Below are 22,879 nucleotides of genomic sequence, written 5' to 3'. Positions count from 1 at the left end.
TACCACATTTATACTTCACTTTTGGTAAAATCAATTCTAACATTGTCTTCTAATTTCAACCATTGCTACTTTTTCTGTTTTGCTTTTTCCCAGAATTGCTAGGTCCTCTTTAAGCTGGTCACACATTTTAGATAAAAGTTGTTTAAATCTTCTAATCATTTCATATGCATGGTGGCTTCCTGACCACCTTGAAAGAAGGAATTCACGCTCATACGTTTTATTGAATCTGTACTCTTATCTTGTGCACGCTGATGCAAGAGATGTCCCCCCAAGTTGCATGATCTGTGTCCGCCTTGTGGGGAGGAAGTTGGGAGAAGGGGAATATTTGACATCGTGGTGGGGGTCGTGTCTGACAAAGCCGCTCCTGCTGTTGCTGTTATTAGCGACAGCAAGTGTCTGCTATTGGGAGCAGTAGTACCATCAGCTGATACCAGTGACCAGAGGTAAACTTTATACCTCCGATCACAGCTGCTGGCTCATGCTGTGTTTTGACAGCTTGGGAAAGAAGGCTATCTGACTGGCGGCGATCATTTTAACACCGATCAGAAGAGGTGTTTGCCATGCTGCCATGCACATGACAGCATGGCAAACACTGGATGTTTGGGACCCCAATTCAAGTGAATGGGGTACGGGTAAGGGTCCGGGTACTATTCTGGTACCCGAGCTCAAACTTTTTGTAACTGTTTGGCCGAACCCTCCGGACCCAAACATCCAGGTGTCCGCCCATCTCGAATTATGGGTCTTTAGTAGAGATGAGCAGAACTATGAAAGTCAAGTTCACCAGTTGTACAGAATTTACTCCAAAAGTTCAATTTGCTGCAAATAAAATTGTAAATCTCCATACAGGAATGTGGTACCCAGGGCATGGAGGAGAGTCTGGGTATCATCCGCACATGAAACGCTCACTTTTCGCACGGTGGGCATGGCCACATGCGTAAAGTGAGCATTTCAATGCAATCCTATGGCGGCGAAATCGCCACCATTCCGCAAAGTTAATGAACATGCTGCGGATTTTACCGCAATTCGATTCTGCAGCAGAAAAATCTGCAGCATGGGCACAGCAATTGCGGATTCCCATAGGATTGCATGGGAATGCGTTTTGTTAGCGTTTCCACAGCGGAGGAAACGCTTAAAAAACGCAACGTGGGTACACAGCCTTAGCGATACAATGTCTTCTGTGTATATGTATGTCACTCTGTGCTATGGTTGGGTAATCAGAGATATAGGCTGCAGTATGGATACCATTAAACATATGATCTTTCTGCTGTTTTCACAATAAGTCAGTCTTTATATATGCAAATAATGCACATACTGAATAGCATGATGCCAATCATTGACAGGTATACACAGCATCATTGCACTTTATGTTAGGATCTACTTCCTTCAGCAATGCATCTCACGGTGTGTGCGCATGCGTGTGTTCCATGGTGTTATGTGCTGGGCATCTTCCCATCTTCTGATCCATCGCGCTTGTGTGATTTGCGGACAGGCGCCGGCCGCCACGCCTAATCGTGATTATTGACAGGCGAATGAGTGGCAATGGACTACTGATGTGTGAATGCACCACTGTGATTGGCAAAAAACAATCATGTGATCTGAAGGTCCTTTCATATATACTGGGAAATATATTACATTGGTCCACACCCTTCAGGAAGCAATATTTGTGAAACGTACGTTGGGGACTATGTGCTGGTGCGTTGCCAACACTACAGCAAAGGGTATTTACACTTTACCATACTAACATCTTGACATGTTCCTCGTCTATTGCCTAATGTCTGTGCGATGTGGAAATAGCTCTGATGAAACTTTTTCCAATTACTCAGAGTGCTATCCATGACACACACCTGCCACACTACATACAGCAGGGTATTAGGGAGACTGGCTAAATTCAGGCTACCAAGCATGCACTATTGATAATTATGAATATGACCATGTCAACTTCATCAAATATACATGAACGATACTCTGCAGGCTCTTTTTGTAACCATAGTTAAGCTCAGAATATGTAAATCTTCCTTTTTTGTATTGGCAGTAATCCTTAGCCTTTAACTGGGCTATTTTTCACTGATTCCTGTGTACCTGCTTGATATACATGTTAAACATTCATCTTTTATTACGTAGCATGGTCTGCTACATGTTTTTTGGGCATAAGTGATACTACTCATATATATTATGATGACAAACTGGAATGTTTTCAGAACTTTAAAAAAAAAGCTTTTGCCTTTTCACCCTCAAAATCACCTGAGAGAAAACAAATGTGCATTTGGTGGCAGAAAAACAAGTTTTTCTGATTAGGTGCAAATTATAAAATAATTTTCTAATGCCACAGTGATTCACTAATTACTGGGCCACTAGTAGATTTGCAAGTGTAGTCCATAGTATGTTTAAAATAACTAAAATCAATCATAGGACACAGCAATAATTACCAATTTGTAAAGGGCCCTACTTTAATCACAACATTAAATTCATCCTAAATTAATTATTTTACTTAAAATATAGAAAAAACCTATATAATTATAAAACAACTTTTTAGAACAATACTACCTGAAGTCATAATTCATAATGTGCATTAAATTAAAAGAATCTTCCAAATGGACTTAAACAACATCAGACATTACGGCATCAATCAATCAATGCATTAAAGACAAAATGGATGTGCTAATGGGAAGCAGACTTGTAAAGTGGTGGATATACAATCCATTATTGCAATCAATGAGTATAATTTCGCTTAATTGAGAATAGTTCAAAGTTCTCCTTGGCTTTAAGCTTAAAGACTTGTAGTCTTAGCTTAGATTGTAAAATGGCAGAAGAGTCGTTCTTTCTAATGGTTTAATACACTTAACCATCCACATAATTATAGTATCAGATCTGCATTAACTGATAAAAAATTTGAAGACCAGTTCCATAATTAATCATGCTTAGAGTAAGCATACCTATTATTTTCCTAGTCACTCCATGTGCTAACATAGGGTTACCCTTACACTATTCCTTGCGATGAAGCCTATCAGAAGGTATCTCCAAGAGATTCTCAAAGAAACTTTAAAACACCACTTTAGCATGTTTTTATTGCAGCTCTGGAGTGGTGCTTCTAATATGAGGTCCTTGAACCTAGTCTTATACTTACCTGCCGCCGTCTTCATCTTTTATCAGCGCGGCTTTGGTCGGTCTTCAGCAAGATGTGACCTGCTGGATTGCTCAGGTGTTTGCTGGACCGAGCAGGATGTCCCTTTTCAATGTAGAGTAAGACTATGAGAGTCTTCTTCTGGTTCTAATAGACTTACATTGGGCGCTTGTAACCATTACGTCTAACTACTGGTCAGTCAGAAATTGCGGCCACAAGATGGTGACGTGGCACCGGAACAGTGTAAATAAAATGTGAAGACAGTGCGTATAAGAGTAGGGCTAGGAACCTTGCATTAGTAACACTACTCCAGCGCTGAAAAAAAAAGCTGAAGTGGTGCTTTAAAAAACAAATATCCTCTAGATTAGCCTAATGATGCGTTAGGGAATGATGGCAGGCTATTAATGCCAAATTATAGAGCCATACATCATCGAGAGAGATCTCATAGTAGACTACTGAGCCAAATGTTTCAAATTATATGACAGGCCATATTACACACAAAGAGGGTGTGATGAACATTTCTTACTAGACAAAATATGAACAAGTAGACATGCTGTATATGTTCTAGTCTCTTGGTAAAAAACATGTTAGGAGAATGTCTTTTTCTTGGCGTAATACAGCTAACTGCCTATCTCAGAATGAGATACAACTCACTGCCTTTCTGAAAACGAAATGTTCAATGAGTGTTGTCTCATTGGACTTTTTTTTAGGTTGTGGACATTGCAATTTGCAAATTTGGTGCTAGACCACACATACTTAGAGAGGAGTGGCTAAGGCAAAATTTTAATTTGCCTGTTCGCACGGGTTTTACCGGGAAATTTGATTAGCCAAAAAGTTATTCTCTACTAAACTAACATCCTATATTATACTCTAGGGTCTATCCAGACCCCAGAGCATAATAAATGTAAGATGTGAAAAAATAGGAAATAAAAAAACATCACCGCTCGCTTACCACTTCCTTCCTGCTGTCCAGTCCTCCAGGCCTCGTTCACGTAACATCTTCATCCCGGTGTTTATTTTAAGCCAGGGGTCCTGTCACAAGCAGACCCCACCGTGAACTCCAGGCCAGGCATCTGGAAGTCGTGGCTTTGTGCTCCTTCTAGGCTGGGACGACCAACTGTGAGTAGCCTCCGAAGCATGATCAATGAATTAAGTGACCTGCTCATGGCTGGAAGATGTGACGTGTGGGAGGCACAAAAGATCGAACAGCAGACAAAGGTTGTCCAGAGAGGTTAGTATGTGTTTTTGTTTTTTTTTTTACTTTTTAACCTTTTGCAACCCATTCACTGTTTAGCCAAATGGTAGCCACAGCTGGCCACAATTTTGTTGAATTTGCACAGAGAAAATTACAAAAAATCTGTGTTCTCGAGAACACAGAATTTTTGTAAAATTCGAATAGAAGGCAATTCCAGTCGAATAAATTCATCATATATAACTATAATGACAAGATGCATCACCGTGCAGTAGCTCTGAAGGAGCTGAGGTAACACAATACTTCCTTTGCACTACTACTACTTTTATCCAGTTATGACCAATTTCACAATGCCTGGACCCCCAACGACTTATAAAAAAACATTAAACGCAACCAATTTTGTTTTGGTCTGTTGTAAATTATCACGGCCATCAACCTGATTTCATGTCAAAAACCCAACAAGAATGTAAATAGGATGGGTTGTGTGCTGTACATTGTTTCTGCCATGCACGGTTTGCTCAGTCAACCTGATGTGATTTTGGAGACACTGAGCATGGCTGGTGAAATCAACAACTGTGGAGCCATAGACACTGTGTGATTTTATATTCTCTGGCATTATATTCTCATTTAGAAGCAATGCTGTTTTATAACACTGGAACCACAAATAGGTACAGTATGGGCCAACAGCAGGCTATGGCCACCATATTTTTGACTTGTTCAATGATAATCCACAGTACATTTGTGGTAATGAGCCCATAGTCACCACTTCAGATTGCATAAGTCTATTAGATATCTCCTTGCTAACTTCTGAATAAAACAACACAAAGACTGAGATCTTGGTAATATACACAGACTACATTTTTCCATCTGTAGTTAGTTTCAGGAAAGGACACAAGTGTGTCCATATTCACTGGTAGGTAGCATGGGGTCTCTAGAGAGAGGGTTACTCGGCATGGTTGCTACATTCCTTATTTTAATAAATGGGAAGAACCAGTGCAGTGATCATTACCCTCTTCAAAGAACATATATAAATAAGAGTTGGCAATGAAGCCAAGAAGATGGCAGCAAATAAGCAACAAGCTTTACTATAAAACTTGGAGAAGATTTAGGCTATATTCACATAGGAAACCTTTCGAGATCTGGTTGGTATTGGTAGCAGCATACTTTTTTGACAGCACTATAGGTTATGTTCACATAGCATTTTAGCTTACGTTCAGTGGCTCCATTGAGCTTACATTCGAAGGCCAGCAAAATGGGATTCTGTTGTATGTGCTGACGAGGATATTGATTATAATGATGCAGAAGGAGTCACAGTGTTCTCTGTAGGACATTATGCACCTAGTTGAGATGGGCACCAAGGCTCAGTGAACTACAGGGTGGGACATTTATATGGATACACCTGGGTGGGCCATGTATATGGATACACCTAAATTAAATGGGAATGGTTGGTGATATCAACTTTATGCTTGTGGCACATTAGTATATGAGAGGGGGGACATTTTTTAAGATGGATGGTGACCATGATGGCCATTTTGGATGCAACTTTATAAATGGCCACCCAGGTGTATCCATATAAATGTCCCACCCTGTACATTTCGGTTCCCGCCTCAGCTTGTTTTTCAGGGCTTTGGACTGATCCACTGAAAATATACTAAAACTCAATGTTAACTTAGCTTAAGGTCCTGTCAGAAAGCGTGGTGCTACCAACTAGATCTCTAAAAGGGTCCTATTCTTATATTTTCTATGGGTCCCTCACCTCTATAGGCACCCTTAGAAGGTCATATTTGTATCACACGTGCCCTTAAGAAATTATATAAATGCATTTTAAAATATATATGAAAAAAAATCAATTGATCGAACACAAGCCGTCAAAGTCTTCGTATTCAGACTTCATTACCAAGAAGGAAATATTATTTTCTACAGTGTTCCTTGAAAATCCAAATTAAAATCTGTCTTTTTCCCAAAGACATGCTGATAACAGTAAATTGCAAAGTCAGAGTTACAATGAACTACTTATTATGCAAAAGGGTATTATGCTTGATAATGAACTTAATGTGCTAAAATGTGTGAGACCATGCAATCAAGTAAGGGTATTTATTGCAGACTGACCTTAAACCGTACAGTACGGTGCCATCAGGATGAAGACGAATCATTCTATTCTTCACTGTGACGCCATGCACAAAGGATTTCTTGTCATTTAAAAAGTACGTATCAGGAACCCAGAGCTGATCCGCCACTCTATTGTCCAAGGTCAAATTTAAAGGAATCACTGAATATGAAAGTCTTTTATCCCTCCAAGCCTGCTGAAAGTACATTGTCAGTGTGTAGTCCTGAAAGAAAAAGCACAGACAATAACTAATTTTAATACATTTCCGCGGTGTTATTTTATAGGAGGCGAAACGCAGCTTCATCATGTATTTCAAGGTCTAGAACAGCTCGCAAATGGCTGAGCAAATTATTTAGCTTTCTTACTTCTGAAATATTACAACATTTTTCATTCAATACTGAATCCATCCATGAACATTTAGGAGATAATTCCATGTGGTCTGACAGTAGTAAATGTATTTTCACAATCATCTTATAATTATTGCATTAATAATTACTGTGGCAGGCAAAGCTTTTAATATGCTGAGAATGGGATATTCATTCAGCAAAGTAATACAGTTCTGAATGCATGTATATAAGCACCGGACCAGATGCATCTTCTATAATGCTAGAGATTTAGACGTAAAGATAATAATGGAGAGAATCTGCATATGGGAATAAAATCAGATATTGCATTATTCAATAGCCCTGTAGATTAGTATCAAAGTGGCGGCAGTCTGGTACTTCTGATCCTGGCTCCATGCTCCTAGTCTGTGGCTTAACACATACCAAAGTTGCCACTCACGTATTGTTTGTACGCTCGTCTAGTCTTCCTTCAAAACCAACGGAAACTTTGATGGAGCTCACGCATTGATGTATTTAGTGCCAAATCCTTCATATGACAGGTTATAGGTTGTGAGCTATAAACAGAAGTGAACAGATCTTTATGATACTGTTCCTATCATGAGGCAGAGGTGGTCATCCTACGTCTTAATAAAGCCCTCACAGGTGATCAATGTAGGGTCTTAGCAGTACAATTCATGTGCATTAAAGTCTATAGTAGGGCTTCTCAACCTTAATCTTCTGGGACCACACCTGACAGACCAAGATGGTGCCTGGATCTCACCAGACAGATCAAAGCAGTATGCTCGGACTGGCCCACAGTGAAACAGGTAAATCCCTCGGTGGGCCCCTGTGCAGGAGTGGAACGGTAGTTGGCCCAATTCATTTGATTCACTATATAAAGACAAATGTAGCATTTCAACATTCTTTTAAAAATTACCCAGTTTATCATTATACAGAAGAAAAATAAAGCTGTGAATGAGGATAATATTTCATATTTAGGCTGGTTTCACATTTGCACTAAAACAACGCTGCGCCCTGCGCCGTTAAGCCCCGCCCCGAGCCGGCTCCCTGCCCGCCCCATCCGGGATCACCGCCTACTTTCGCATTTGCACGCATGCGATCGGCGCACCCTATCTTTAGCATAGGGTGCGCAGATCGTACGCTGCCAGTGTGAAAGTAGCGTGCTGCGCACTTTTGACGGTGCGCCGTGCGCGCCGAAATGCAGCATGTTGCATTTCGGCGCGCACGGCGCACCGTCAAAAGTGCGCAGCACGCTACTTTCACACTGGCAGCGTACGATCTGCGCACCCTATGCTAAAGATAGGGTGCGCCGATCGCATGCGTGCAAATGCGAAAGTAGGCGGTGATCCCGGATGGGGCGGGCAGGGAGCCGGCTCGGGGCGGGGCTTAACGGCGCAGGGCGCAGCGTTGTTTTAACGCAAATGTGAAACCAGCCTTATGTGTAACTGAGAAGTGGGCCCCCAACACTACAAAGCGGTACATGGGTCTGACCATTATTGGTACAAGGTCATGCCAAAATGAAATATAATGCTTACCGTAATTTATTTGGAGATTTGCAAAATATTAAAAATATTAAAATAAGAACAGAATGAGTCAGTTTAAGTGGTAAATCATAGAAGCTTCTGTGAACAATGACTCCTAGTTGACCCTAACCAACAACTAATGGGGACCTCATTTATGCGGCCAGACTCACAGTTTGAGAAGACACTGGTCTATAGGATATGAAGAAAACGGTTTCCCCTGCTATACCGGGGTATGATCATGCATCCGTAGTCAGCTCCTCACAGTAAATAAGCTGCACATCATCTCTGTTGTTGGGATACATGGTAGTCTGTATGTAGGACAGTAGTGTATGTGCATGGAGCTATGTACTACATACACTTTACAGTGCACAGATTAAACAGATAACAACAAGGGACATTGCTAAAATCCGGCTCCTCGAAAACCTCTAACTGGAATTCTTTCAGTAGGCATAGAGACAGTAATGTAAAATTACACCTACTTGCTTCTAATTCTGTATCAAATCAATCAAATTTATTATTATCGCCAAGTACATATTACATATATACAAGGAATTCTTTGTGGCAAAGAGGCAACATAATATATAACAACAGATACAACAAGTAACATCTAACAAGACAGATACAGTATATAGTCTACACATGACGATTTAATTGTTGAACAGAGAGTGGATAGAAGCTGTTCATATGGCGGTTGGTACTGCATTTGGGGACTCTGAAGCGACGTCCTGAAGGGAGTAGTTGGAATGAGGAGTGTCCCGGGTGAGAGGGATCGGATGAAATTTTCAATGCGTGGGATCGAATACTCTTATCATAAAGATCCTGGATTTTAGGCAGGGGGGAGCCTATAATTCTCTCTGCTGTTCTGAAAGTCCTTTGTAAGCGGAGTTTTTCATGCGCAGTGGCTCCCCCATACCAGACTATCAGAGAGGAACAAATCACAGATCTGATGACAGCATTAAAGAATAAGATCAGCAGATTCTTAGACAAACCATATCTTTTCAGCTGACGCAGGAAGAACATCCTCTGTTGTGCTTTTCTTATAACAGCATCCACGTTTTTCCCCCATTTAAGATCATGAGAGATGATAACACCAAGGAATTTGGTCTCTGTGACCCTAAGAACCACTTCGTCATGGATGTAGATTGGAAGTATCTCATGTTGATCTTTCCTAAAATCCACAACCATCTCAGCAGTTTTTTAGTGTTGAGTACAAGATTATTGGCTTTACACCAGTCACATATTCTTTCCACCTCACTCCGATACAAGTCTTCAGCATTTCCCCTGATGAGACCAATCAGTGTCATATCATCGGCAAATTTCAAGATTTTTACTGAGTCTGCTGAAGAGATGCAATCATTCGTATAGAGAGAAAACAGTAACGGGGACAAAACACACCCCTGAGGTGCCCCGATGTTTGTGACCAAGGTGTCCGAAGTGAATGGTCCAACTTTTACACTCTGTATCCTGGCTGTCAGGAAGTTATAAATCCACAAGCATAAGTTGAGAGGGACTCCAAGAGCTACCATTTTCTTATGAAGTAAATTCGGATCAATGGTATTGAACGCTGAGCTAAAGTCCATGAAAAGAATCCGGGGACATATGAGTGCAGTTCATCTGTATGATCCAAAATGTACTTCAGTGCCAGATTGACAGTGTCGTTTGCCGAACGATTCTCCTTATAGGCAAACTGAAGCGAGTCCCATAGCTTCTGCGTGAATTTTATCAGGTGGGACATCATAATTCTTTCGAAGACTTTCATAGCTACAGATGTGAGTGCTACTGGTCTATAGTCGTTCAACTCAGAGGATCCCACTTTCTTGGGGACAGGGATAATTGTGGAATTTTTCCAACACTGAGGTAAAACGCACTCTTTCAGTGACACATTGTATATATTTGTCAGTATAGGGGCAAGCTGGGTAGCGCATACTTTCAGACACATTGGAGATACACCATCAGGGACAGGTGCCTTTTTGACCTTAAGTCCCTTCAGGATGCGTATCACCTCTGCCTCGGAGATCACTACTTGGGTGTTGCACAATGAATGATCTTTATATGAACAGACTGAGGAGCTTAGAGATGAATAGCCACTGTGTGTAGAGCTTGCCTCAAATCTGCAGTAGAATTCATTTAACTCTGCTGCCAGACTTCTGCTGGGGTTCACTATAGTGGGGTGGCTTTTATAATTGGTGACCTCTCTTAATCCTCTCCATGCAGATCTAGTATCTTTTGATGAGAACCTTTCCTCCAGAATCTTTGCATACTCGTGTTTGGCTAACTTGATCTCTTTAGATAGCGAGTTCCTAAGTTTCTTGAAATCAGTAATATCGCCTGCTTTATAAGCCTCCTCTTTTCTCTTACGGATCAACCTGACTTTATTTGTAAACCACGGCTTGTTGTTTCCCCGAAAGTGGACAGATTTGGATGGAATAAACGTGTCTTCACAAAAACGGATATATGAGGACACTGCATCAACCCATTCATCCAGACCCGAGCATGTTTCCTGGAATACCTCCCAGTCCGTGCATTCAAAGCATGCTTGCAGTTGCAATTTTGCCTCCTCAGACCATGTCTTCTTTGTATAAACTGTAGGTTTGGATGTTTTCAACCTTTGCCTGTAGGCTGGAATTAAATGAATTAGACAATGATCTGAAAAGCCCACTGCTGCTCTCCTCACTGCCCTGTAGGCCCCTTTTAAGACAGTATAGCAGTGATCAAGCGTATTGTTCTCTCTCGTGAAGCAGTTTATATGTTGAGTAAATTTGGGGAGATCCAGGTTGAGTTTTCCTTTGTTAAAGTCCCCCATTACGATCACAAATGCTTCAGGAGATCCTTTCTCCCATTCTGATATTTTGCAAGCTAATTCACCAATAGCAGCTTTAACAGATGCTTGAGGGGGAATATATACTGCAACCAGAACCATAGATGAAAACTCTCTTGGAGCATAAAATGGTCTACAATTGAGTGCAAGGTACTCTAGATCTGGAGAGCAGCCTTTTCCCAGTATGTTAACATCACAGCACCAGCTAGTGTTGATGTAGAGACATACCCCACCCCCCCTTTGTTTACCTGAAGCTACACAATCACGGTCAGCTCTGTAGATAACAAAACCAGGTAGATCCAGACTACAATCAGGGATGGTGTCATTCAACCAGGTCTCAGTAAAACAAAGAGCAGCTGAATTGGCCATATCAGATCTCATGTTACAAAGTAAGCTCAGATCCTCCATTTTGTTAGATAAGGAAGGGACATTAGCCAAGTGGAGTGAAGGAAGAGCTGTTCTGAACCCTCTCCCCCAAAGGCGTGCCAGGATGCCTCCTCTCCTACCTCTCTTGCCGTACACCTCCACAGGTTTCACAGAAGTAATGGATTTTATGTACTCAATTGTTGAATTAGCAATCATGCTCCAAGAAGGGGAGTCCATGAGAAATTGCGGATGATTCCAGAATAATAAATCGTCCCTTGAAATCATAAGAGTAGGTTTACAGAGTGCAGTGGCCATGACTACACTCAGCTTGTAGCTATAAAGACTGAACAGTCACAGCTTAGCAGAGTTAAATGTACAACTTTCCATAAAGGGTGCTCCCAGCACTGTTGGGGGGGAGGGCATGGGTGCAACAAGACAGGGACATCAGGGGACACGCCAACAGTCAGTCCAAACCTGCCCAGCTCACCCTTTCAGCTCCACCTGGATCACAAGATCTCCAGAACATCTCCAGCACCGCACACTCCACCAGATTTCCTATCCCGGGATCATCTGCATGCTGGAAATGGGTACAAGGCAGGTAGCCAGCAGCTTCACTCTCTCCCAGCTGAAACCAGGCACGGAGCTCCACGAGGACAGAAAGACACCGGTCCCAGCTGGTCGCAGTCTCCACACTACTCCCAGCTCTGCCGAATCCTGTAGCCCTACAGCTCCATGTGGACCACAAGATCTCCAGAACAACTCCAGCACCGCACACTCCACCAGGTTTCCTATCCTGGGATCATCTGCATGCTGGAAATGGGTACAAGGCAGGCAGCCAGCAGCTTCACTCTCTCCCAGCTGAATCCAGGCACGGAGCTCCACGAGGACAGAAAGACACCGGTCCCAGCTGATCGCAGTCTCCACACTACTCCCAGCTCTGCCGAATCCTGTAGCTACGCAATGGTGAGTGAACCAAAGGGAGAATTAACAATTAAACGGGGTAAAAAACTAAAAAACTCAGGAGCCTCATGCCAGAGCAGCCATCTCTCGGCGCTCCTCCTCCTGCTCCTGATCACTATTCTCTTTCCAGTGAAGAGAACATTCTGTGCTCATCATGCCTGATCCTGCCAAGTCTGCACCAGCTGCCAAGAAGGGCTCCAAGAAAGCCGTGACCAAGACTCAGAAGAAGGATGGAAAGAAGCGGAGGAAGAGCAGGAAGGAGAGCTACGCCATCTATGTGTACAAGGTGCTGAAGCAGGTCCACCCCGACACCGGCATCTCCTCCAAGGCCATGGGCATCATGAACTCCTTCGTCAATGACATCTTTGAGCGCATCGCAGGGGAAGCCTCCCGCCTGGCTCACTACAACAAGCGCTCCACCATCACCTCCCTGGAGATCCAGACCGCTGTGCGCCTGCTGCTGCCCGGAGAGCTGGCCAAGCACGCCGTGTCCGAGGGCACCAAGGCCGTCACCAAGTACACCAGCGCCAAGTGATCTGCTCTGTGCTCTGCACCCACAACCCGATCAAAGGAGTAATATTATAGGATTCTTCATTGATATAATCTTACAGTGATGACGCATGTCTTGATTACAACCCATCAACCCTTTGAATAAGTAATAACCCCTTAGTGACGACCACCATACATGTAAGGCAAAAGTGTGCTATCACTGAACAGAGCTGACCCCGCTACTTGTAGCATGGTTGTCTTCTGTGTTACATAGCCAACACTTAAATGGAACCTGGCACATGAAAAAACTTAATTAACCTACAGTATTGGGGCTAATCTGCAGGCCAATAGTGTTCCTTTCTGGTGCTAACATTTAGATCCCTACTGCTGGCAGGAAATTAACAGTATTCCTTCCGATAGAGTTCAGGTTTCAGTCATCGGGCAGGACCGGGTTCAGTCACCGCTCTGTGTATAGAGTGGTGACTATAACAATACTGACTGACCACCATCTTTAATTCTAATCCTGCTGTCAGTCAGTGTGTGGGGGCGCTAAAGTCTCGGCTCTCTATACACAGAGCAGTGACGGGACCTGTCCCGGTGACACCCCAGTGACTGAAACCCAAACAGTACTGGGAGGAATAAAGTTAATTTTGTCTGGGCAGGTTAAGAACACTTTCAACTTGCAGAGTAACCCTACATCTGTAGGATAATACCGTTTTTTTTCATGCAACAGGTTCCCTTAACCATTAAATGATGTGATCAGTGCTACAGTTCGTGTAGTTGAAACATTGCTATGTATAGCACAAAAAATCAGACGATCGCACCTTCAAGTATCCAATGGAGACTACAAAATAAAGTAAGACGTTTAAAAAAAAGTTTTTAACAATATGAAAATTTTTTTAAAAAATACAAAAACTTCAAAATCACCTTCATTTTGCTAAATTAAAAATAAGACAATTAAAAAAAATACACGCTTGGTATCGCTGAGTTCAGAAATGTCCGATTTATCAACATATTTAGAAAAACTTAATCCGATTGGTAAACAGCGTAACAAGAAAAAAAAATAAAAACGCCACAACATTGCAATACAATGCAATAAGAGGCGATCGAAAGATAAAGTGGCATCAGTGAAAACATCAGCTCAGAGTGCAAATAAAAAGCCCCCACAAAACCCCAGACCCCGAAAGATGAAAACGTTACAGGTCTCTGAAAATGGCGACACAAGAAAAAATGTATTTCTTACAAATTTTGGATTTTTTTTTCACAACTTAAATAAAAAATAAACTATACATGTTTGGTACCTGCATATTCATACTGACCTGGAGAATCATAATGAAAGGTCAGTTTTATCATATATTGAACACGGTAAATGAAAACAAAAATTGTAAAATTGCACTTTTTTTCAATTTCAACGCGCTTGGAATTTTTTGCACGACGCTTTCCTATGCATCAAATGATCAAATGGACCATGTCACTCAAAAGTACAACTCACCCCAGAAAAATCAAGCCCTTATACTGCCATGAGGATAGAAAGATAAAAAAGATAAGACTCTCGGAAAAAGAGAAGCAAAAAAACGAAAGAGAAAAACGAAAAACAAGGCTAAAAGGAGGTTAAAAATGAAAAAAAAAAAAAAAAATCTAAAAAAAAAAATTTAATTAATGAAAATACATATGCAGTAGTACCATATAAAAAAGTTTAAATTGTCCTTTTAAAAAATAAAATAAAAAATATTAAAAAAATTATTTTGTATTAATGTGTGCGTACAGTAATTGCTGAAACTAACAAAATATAAAAATAATTATACAATGAACACTGAAACAGGGACAAATGTGTAAATTATTTTTTTTTCACCACTTAAAGGTAACCTTTAATATCCTCAAGTTATTAACCTACAGGTATAAGGTTAATTTTTCAGGTTTATAGTGGTACAATACTGTCCAGTCTCCATACTGAACCTGTCAGCAGGTCTTTGCTATTTAATCTGAAAATAGCAGGAGACAGGAGCTGAAACCAGGATTTTAGCTGAGTGTCACTTACTAAGCTGTGCGCAGTTGTTTTCTTACAATGAAGGTTTTAACACTAGGAGATTATCACTGCCCGGACTACAGCTCACACAACTGCTAGTCCGACCATGCTTTCTCCTATGATAAGCCGCTCCCAGTCAATGTATAATGTACATGAAAAGCTGCGGTGTGGGCAGGGTCAGCTTTCAGAGCTCTGCTAGATCTAAAAACTCTCTGATTGTATCACAACTGCTTCACCCAGTTAACTAAGGCTAAGTCCACACTTGCGTTTGGCTTGTCTGCAACAGGCTGTGTACTTCCTCCCTTAGGCTCTGCCTACGTTCCACCTACTTCCACATGTTGCGTTCCCGTTGCAACAGGTTGCATTCCCGTGCGGTCGGCGGGCACGTCAAAACGCTGCATGGGGACGCATCCGCACACAATGCATGTCCCTGCGTACCCAATGTTAAAGATAAAAGATAGGTACGCAGGATGCATGCGGAAGTAGGCGGAGCTTAAGGGAAGAAGTACGCAGACAAGCCAAACGCAAGTGTGAACTTAGCCTAAGTGGCACATTGAGGGAATCAGGGTCTCATTTCCTACGTTATGCTGCTTTCAGATGTAGCAAAAACCTCTTGATAGATTCCCTTTAAAAATGTAAAGTTAATGTGTCGATAGCTTATGATTCATAATCCATTACAACATATGCTGTGAGTGAAAATGTTACATTTTCTAACTTTTTCTAACTTTGCGTATCGTCTCATCTTATCACTGTGGGTTATCTCAAGTATAATTTAAAAAAAAAAGCCTTGATTTGCTCTACTAGTATGCTGATTTAGGAAAAGTTTGCATTATACGTGGAATACCAATGCTGGAGCATTTTGCCTTAAAATTTAGGCGCTGATTCATCAAAGTATTTACACCAGGTTTCATAAAAACACTTTGAAAAGTTGCAACATTTTTGCACAATTTAGGCTGCAGTGGAGCGACCGCAAATCTACATCCGCACATCTTATGTCTTCTGCATCCTCTGCAGTGGTCACACGCACTGTAGTCGCGAAGTCACGGCTGCAGCCTGTACAGAGTCATAGGGAGCAGAGGCGGAAAACTCGCACTGAGGCTAGAGAAACTAATGCTAAGATTGTCATTTTTAGCTGTCACAAGCCTATGGGTTGAAGAATCTTAAAAACTCTCATAGGAGCTGTAAGGCTATGTGCACACGTTGTTGATTCTCCCGCGGATTTTTCTGCACAAAAAACACAGCTCTTGGCAGAAAACGTTTTGCCACTGGTTTGATGCATTTTTTCAGTGCGTTTTTTCCTGCGGATTTGTCTGCATTTTTGTAAGCTTTTCATAGATTTTCCATAAAGCAAGCATAGTCCATGCAGTTTATTCAACATCATAAACCCACAGCAGCAACAAAACTTCATATAAACAGCAGAACATCCATGGCAGAGTTTCACTCTGTAAACCCTGTGTTCACAGAGGTTGTACAATGTACAGCACACAGGCTCTCTTAGCCTCACCTATCTCACCCACGTCCGGGTTTCCTCATGGCTGCTTCAGCTGACTGCAGACTTTCATTCCCTCCCCTGGGAACTCTCAGACACGTGCAGCCATTCACCACAGCCACTTCACAGGCTATTAGCCAGGAAGCTCCATCTCAGCGGGACCTTCCACATTGGACCAACCGGGTCCCAGCATTCACCACGTGACCTACTCTGGCCACATTATATGGTTCATAGCCACGTCCACCGGGTCACATGACTCTGACCTCATCACAGGTCCTTCAAGCACTTACACACTCTTTACAACAGTGTTCTTTAAACACACCCACGTAGGTGGGTTTGTAGGTAACTGGACCGCCCATTTCCCTAGTTACCAGGAGACTTCTCCCTGTCACATTAAAGCAGCACCTCAGCAGTATCACTGCTGATAAACACATAAGTCTCCATCTCAAAGCCACACACTTTGAGATACATAATGGCCATTCAGTATTCTGCCATTCATCCTTTCTCCTGGGACATCCACACAGCGCCCTCTAGCAGACACAGTGGTTACTGTTATGAATGAGTCACCGTAGGAGGCAAAAACAGAAATACTAGCTAAGTCCAAAAAACCAGAGAAGTTGGCAGCTATCGGATTGCAGACCCCTGAACCTATCAACAACAACTAGCAGTAGCCGTGGGGGGTTCCTACAGTGCCCTAGACCCCTCAATCACAGCCGGAGAACTAAATAGCATAAAGACAGAAAGGGAAGTCTAAACTGCCCCAGAGCAGACCCCAAAGCAATAGGCAGCCCCCAACATATAATGACGGTGAAGCAAGATGAAAAAACACTCACACAGATAGAAAGGTAGGCTGAGTAAATGATAGGGCCCAAGCTAACTAAATAGGACAGGATAGAAAAGCTGCTGTCTGCAATCCACCAAAACCCTATCAAAACAAGAGCCAAAAGACTGATAGGGAAAAAAGCCCTGAAGACGCTAGGCTTCAAAAAGACTATATCAGTACTCAGGTATTTTCTGAAGACAGAGCAAAAAGGAATTCAGCTCACCCCAGCAGGGAATGGCAGAAATCCAGAAAAACAAGGCAAAACAAAACCAAAACACAAATGCAAAAAGCAGAGCAGAAAACTTAGCTTTTGAGGAGCAGGAATCAGACTGGTCTCCTAGAATCCCTCTGAGAAATCACCAGCAAGGCAGAAGGGCGTCGGCTGCCTTATATCCAGTCAGCAATTCCAGTCACCCAGTCATCATCATCCTGCTCAGGTGCTTGGTAATCAGCCTCACTACCTTCCTTCACCAGAAGAGGGAATTCATCAGACCTCAATGGTGAAGGAGAAAATGAACTCACAACAGTACCTCCCCCTTGAGGAGGGGTCACCGAACCCTCATCCACGCCACCAGGGCGATCAGGGTGAGCCCGATGAAAGGCACGCATCAATCTATTGGCATGAATATCAGAGGCAGAGACCCAGGAATTATCCTCCTGACCATAACCCTTCGACTTAACCAAATACTGGAGTCTCCGTCTAGCCAGACAGGAATCCAGTATCTGGTCTACCTCATATTCCATGTTACCTTCAACCAATACAGGGTCCGTCAATACAGGGTCAATACAGGGTGCCACCCCAGGAACAACTGGTTCAACAAACCTCTTCAACAAGGACTTATGAAACACATTATGGATTTTAAATGTGACAGGAAGAGCCAAACGAAAAGAGACTGGATTAATAATCTCCAAAATCTTGTAAGGTCCAATAAATCTAGGCTTAAACTTAGGAGAAGCCACCTTCATAGCAATATTTTTTGATGATAACCAAACCATATCACCAACCTTAAACTGGGGACCAATGGTCCTATGTCGGTTGGAAAACCGCTGGGCCTTTTCCTGGGAGAGAGATAACTTATCCACCACTTGGTCCCAGATCTGGTGCATTCTCTCCACCACAACACCTGGGCAGGCAGAAGGCTCCACCTGCCCTGAAGAAAATCGAGGATGAAACCCAAAGTTACAAAAAAAAGGTGACATCAAAGTGGCAAAACTAGCTCTATTATTTAAAGCAAATTCGGCCAAGGGCAAAAATGAAACCCAATCATTCTGATCAGCGGAAATAAAACATCTCAAATACGACTCCAAGGTCTGGTTTGTTCTCTCCGTCCGCCCATTGGTCTGAGGGTGAAAAGCAGAGGAGAAGGACAACTGAATTCCCAGCTTGGAACAGAAAGTCCTCCAAAATCTAGACACAAACTGAACTCCTCTGTCAGATACAATGTTCTCAGGAATCCCGTGCAAGCGAACCACCTGTTGCAAAAACAGGGGCACCAACTCAGAGAAAGATGGCAACTTAGGGAGTGGTACAAGATGAACCATCTTAGAGAACCTATCACAAATCACCCAAATAACAGTCATTCACTGAGAGACAGGCATATCAGAGATGAAATCCATTGAAATATGGGTCCATGGCCTCCTGGGGACCGGCAAAGGCATCAACAACCCACTTGAGCGAGAACAAGGTTTAGACCGGGAGCAAGTCCCACAGGACTGCACAAAATTCCTGACATCACGACACAAGGCGGGCCACCAAAAAGACCAACTCACCAGATCTCTAGCACCAAAAATACCTGGATGACCAGCCAATGCAGAGCAATGAACTTCAGACATCACTCTCTTCTTCCACTGGTCAGGAACATACAACTTTCCACTGGGACAACGCTCAGGTTTGTCCTCCTGGAACTCTTCCAGAGCACATCTCAAATCGGGCGAGATGGCAGAAAGAACTACCCCTTCGCCTAAGATGGTAGCAGGCTTGGTCACCACAGGAGAATCAGCAAAGAAGCTCCTAGAGAGAGCGTCAGCCTTGACATTCTTAGTGCCAGGAAGAAAAGACCACAAAATCAAAACGTGTAAAAAACAAGGCCCACCTAGCCTGTCTAGGGTTCAAGCATTTGGCCGACTCCAGGTAAATCAAATTCTTGTGGTCAGTCAGGACCACGACTTGATGTTTAGCTCCCTCCAACCAATGTCTCCACACCTCAAATGCCCATTTCATGGCTAACAGTTACCGATTCCCCACATCATAGTTACGTTCAGATGGAGAGAACTTTCGGGAAAAGAAAGCACAGGGATTCATTTTAGATGTTACAGGATCCTTTTGGGACAAAACAGCTCCTGCACCAATCTCAGAAGCGTCCACCTCTACCTGGAACAGGAGTGAGACATCAGGTTGCCGCAAAACCGGGGCAGAAGTGAATCTTCGCTTCAGCTCCTGAATGGAAGAAACAGCCTCCGGAGACCAATTCAACACATCAGCACCCTTCTTAGTCAGATCAGTCAATGGCTTGGCAATACTAGAAAATTTTGCTATAAATTTCCGATAAAAATTAGCAAAACCCAAAAACTTCTGGAGGGCCTTCAAAGTAGTGGGCTGAACCCAATCATAAATGGCCTGTACCTTGGCCGGGTCCATTTCAATAGTTGACGGAGACAAAATAAATCCCAAAAATGAAATCCTCTGTACCCCAAAAAGGCATTTTGATCCTTTGACATACAGGGAATTCTCCCTCAAGATCCGGAACACAGTCCGAACATGTTCCACATGAGAATCCCTATCCTTGGAGAAGATCAAAATATCATCCAGATAGATAATCAAAAATGTATCCACAAAGTCCCGGAAAATGTCGTTCATGAAGCACTGGAAGACAGAAGGGGCATAAGTGAGCCCAAAAGGCATCACCAGGTACTCAAAATGTCCCTCCAGAGTATTAAACGCCGTCTTCCATTCATCCCTATGCTTAATGCGGATAAGATTATACGCCCCCCTGAGGTCAAGCTTGGTAAACCAGCAAGCATCTTTAACTCTGGAGAATAGATCCGAAATCAGGGGTAACGGATACTGATATTTAATAGTAATTTTGTTGAGGGCACGATAATCAATACAAGGCCTTAATGAACCATCCTTTTTGGCCACAAAAAAAAAACCGGCACCTAAGGGTGAAGAGGATGGTCTAAATATGACCCTTCTCCAACGCCTCCTTAATATAGGATCGCATAGCCTCGTGCTCGGGTACAGATAAATTGAAGAGCCGACCCTTGGGAAATTTACACCCCGGGCTCAGTTCAATTGCACAGTCATAACTCCTATGAGGAGGCAAAGACGCACACTCATTCTCACTAAATACATCATAAAAGTCCGCCAAATAGTCAGGAACATCATGCGACTGAGGAGAGGTGGAAAAAAATGGAGCCTCACTAAGGGCACACCGACAACCCCAACTCACCACAGACAGATTTCCAATCCAAAACTGGATTATGAATTTGCAACCAGGGAAACCCCAGAACAATGGTATCATGCAAATTATGCAACACCAAAAATCTGCAATTTTCTTGATGGTCTGGGGAGACCCGCATTACCACCTGGGTCCAAAACTGAGGTTTATTTTTCGCCAAAGGAGTAGCATCAATCCCCCTCAAAGGTATAGGCGTCCGCAGAGGTGTCATCGGAAAGCCACAACGTTTAGCAAAATCCAAGTCCATTAGGTTCAGGGCTGCTCCCAAATCCACAAAAGCCTTGGCGGAAAATGTGGACAGGGAGCAGATCAGAGTAATTGCCAGAAGAAACTTAGGTTGAACACCACCCACAGAAAACGTGTGTGCAAACCTTTTCTCTCGTTTAGGACAGACAGAAATAATATGCGAGGCATCTCCACAAAAAAAACACTGCTTATTACGCCTTCTGAACTCCTGACGTTGCTCCCTGGACAAAACTCTATCACATTGCATAGGTTCAGACACTTGTTCAACAGGTGGCAACACCTCTCGTGCAGTCCTGCGTTCATGTAAACGCCGATCAACCTGAATGGCTAATGACATAGAATCGTCAAGACCAGAGGGAACAGGAAATCCCACCATAGTATCTTTTACGGCTTCTGACAAACCCTTCCGAAAGAGAGCTGCCAAGGCATTATCATTCCAGGTAGTAAGGACCGCCCACTTTCGGAATTTTTGACAGTACAATTCTGCAGAATCTCGACCCTGGCTCAATGCCAACAGGGTCTTTTCAGCCTGATCAATAGCATTAGGTTCGTCATACAACAACCCCAAAGCTTGAAAAAATGCGTTTACATTAGTCAGACTAGGATCATCAGGTTTCAAAGAAAACGCCCAATCCTGGGGATCGCCACGCAGCAAAGAGATGACAATTTTAACCCGCTGCGCGGAGCTCCCTGACGAGTTAGGCTTTAAGGCAAAAAATAATTTACAATTATTTTTGAAATTCAAAAATTTAGATCGATCCCCAAAAAACACATCAGGAGTAGGGATCTTTGGTTCAGCAGCATGTGAATGAGCAAGGTAGGCGGAAATTCCCCGCACTTCCGCAGCGAGCTGCTCCACACGATCAGACAATTGCTTTATCTCCATTGAGAGAAAAAAACATTCCCCCTACGGCCTCCGAGATATAGAGGAAAAAATATACACACTTATTTTTTTTTTTTTTACAATTCTTTCCTGCTATTGAGTACCCTAGGATCTGCGGTCTGGCTGGTGATTCTGTTATGAATGAGTCACAGGAGGCAAAAACGGAAATACTAGCTAAGCCCAGAAAACCAGAGAAGTTGGCAGCTACAACAACAACTAGCAGTAGGTGTGGGGGATTCCTATGGTGCCCTAGACCCCTCGATCACAGCCAGAGAACTAAATAGCCTAAAGACAGAAAGGGAAGTCTAAAATGCCCCAGAGCAGACCCCAAAGCAATAGGCAGCCCCCAACATATAATGACGGTGAAGCAAGATGAAAAAACACTCACACATATAGAAAGATAGGCTGAACAAATGATGGGGCCCAAGCTAACTAAATAGGACAGGATAGAAAAGCTGCTGTCTGCAATCAGCCAAAACCCTATCAAAACAAGAGCCAACAGACTGATAGGGAAAAAAGCCCTGAAGACGCTAGGCTTCAAAAAGACTATATCAGTACTCAGGTATTTTCTGAAGACAGAGCAAAAAGGAATTCAGCTCACCCCAGCAGGGAATGGCAGAAATCCAGAAAAACAAGGCAAAACAAAACCAAAACACAAATGCAAAAAGCAGAGCAGAAAACTTAGCTTTTGAGGAGCAGGAATCAGACTGGTCTCCTAGAATCCCTCTGAGAAATCACCAGCAAGGCAGAAGGGCGTCGGCTGCCTTATATCCAGTTGGCAATTCCAGTCACCCAGTCATCATCATCCTGTCAGGTGCTTGGTAATCAGCCTCACTACCTTCCTTCACCAGAAGAGGGAGTTCATCAGACCTCAATTGTGAAGGGGAAAATGAACTCACAACAGGTTACTACACCACATACCTCCCCCCTCTGTTCAAGCTTGTGGGGTTGAACACACAACATTACACCAGGGTCCCGCGACCGGGCACTCACTACACCTTGCCCCACAGGTCGAGAGAACGTCTCCATCTGTC

The 22,879-nt window shown here is 42.9% G+C and overlaps 2 protein-coding genes across 4 annotated transcripts in view; one reads left to right on the top strand and one right to left on the bottom strand.

Moving 5' to 3' along the window:
- Positions 1-22,879, bottom strand: part of GABRB2 (gamma-aminobutyric acid type A receptor subunit beta2) — a 441,115-nt gene that overhangs the window by 251,122 nt on the left and 167,114 nt on the right. For all 3 annotated transcript variants that reach the window (XM_073581012.1, XM_073581011.1, XM_073581013.1), the window contains exon 4: positions 6,423-6,643. In XM_073581012.1, the coding sequence (XP_073437113.1) occupies positions 6,423-6,643 (221 nt within the window). The remainder of the gene's footprint in view (positions 1-6,422; positions 6,644-22,879) is intronic.
- Positions 12,586-12,988, top strand: LOC141095139 (histone H2B 1.1-like). The gene has a single exon (XM_073581027.1). It carries the CDS (start codon positions 12,586-12,588, stop codon positions 12,964-12,966), a length of 381 nt encoding a protein of 126 aa, XP_073437128.1. The 3' UTR covers positions 12,967-12,988.

The sequence above is a fragment of the Dendrobates tinctorius genome, unplaced genomic scaffold (assembly GCF_039654945.1).
Source record: "Dendrobates tinctorius isolate UK_male_01 unplaced genomic scaffold, ASM3965494v1 ptg000067l, whole genome shotgun sequence".
NCBI lineage: Eukaryota > Metazoa > Chordata > Amphibia > Anura > Dendrobatidae > Dendrobates > Dendrobates tinctorius.
The sequence above is the reverse complement of the archived record's forward strand: the minus strand, read 5'-3'. Positions and strand labels throughout refer to the sequence as shown.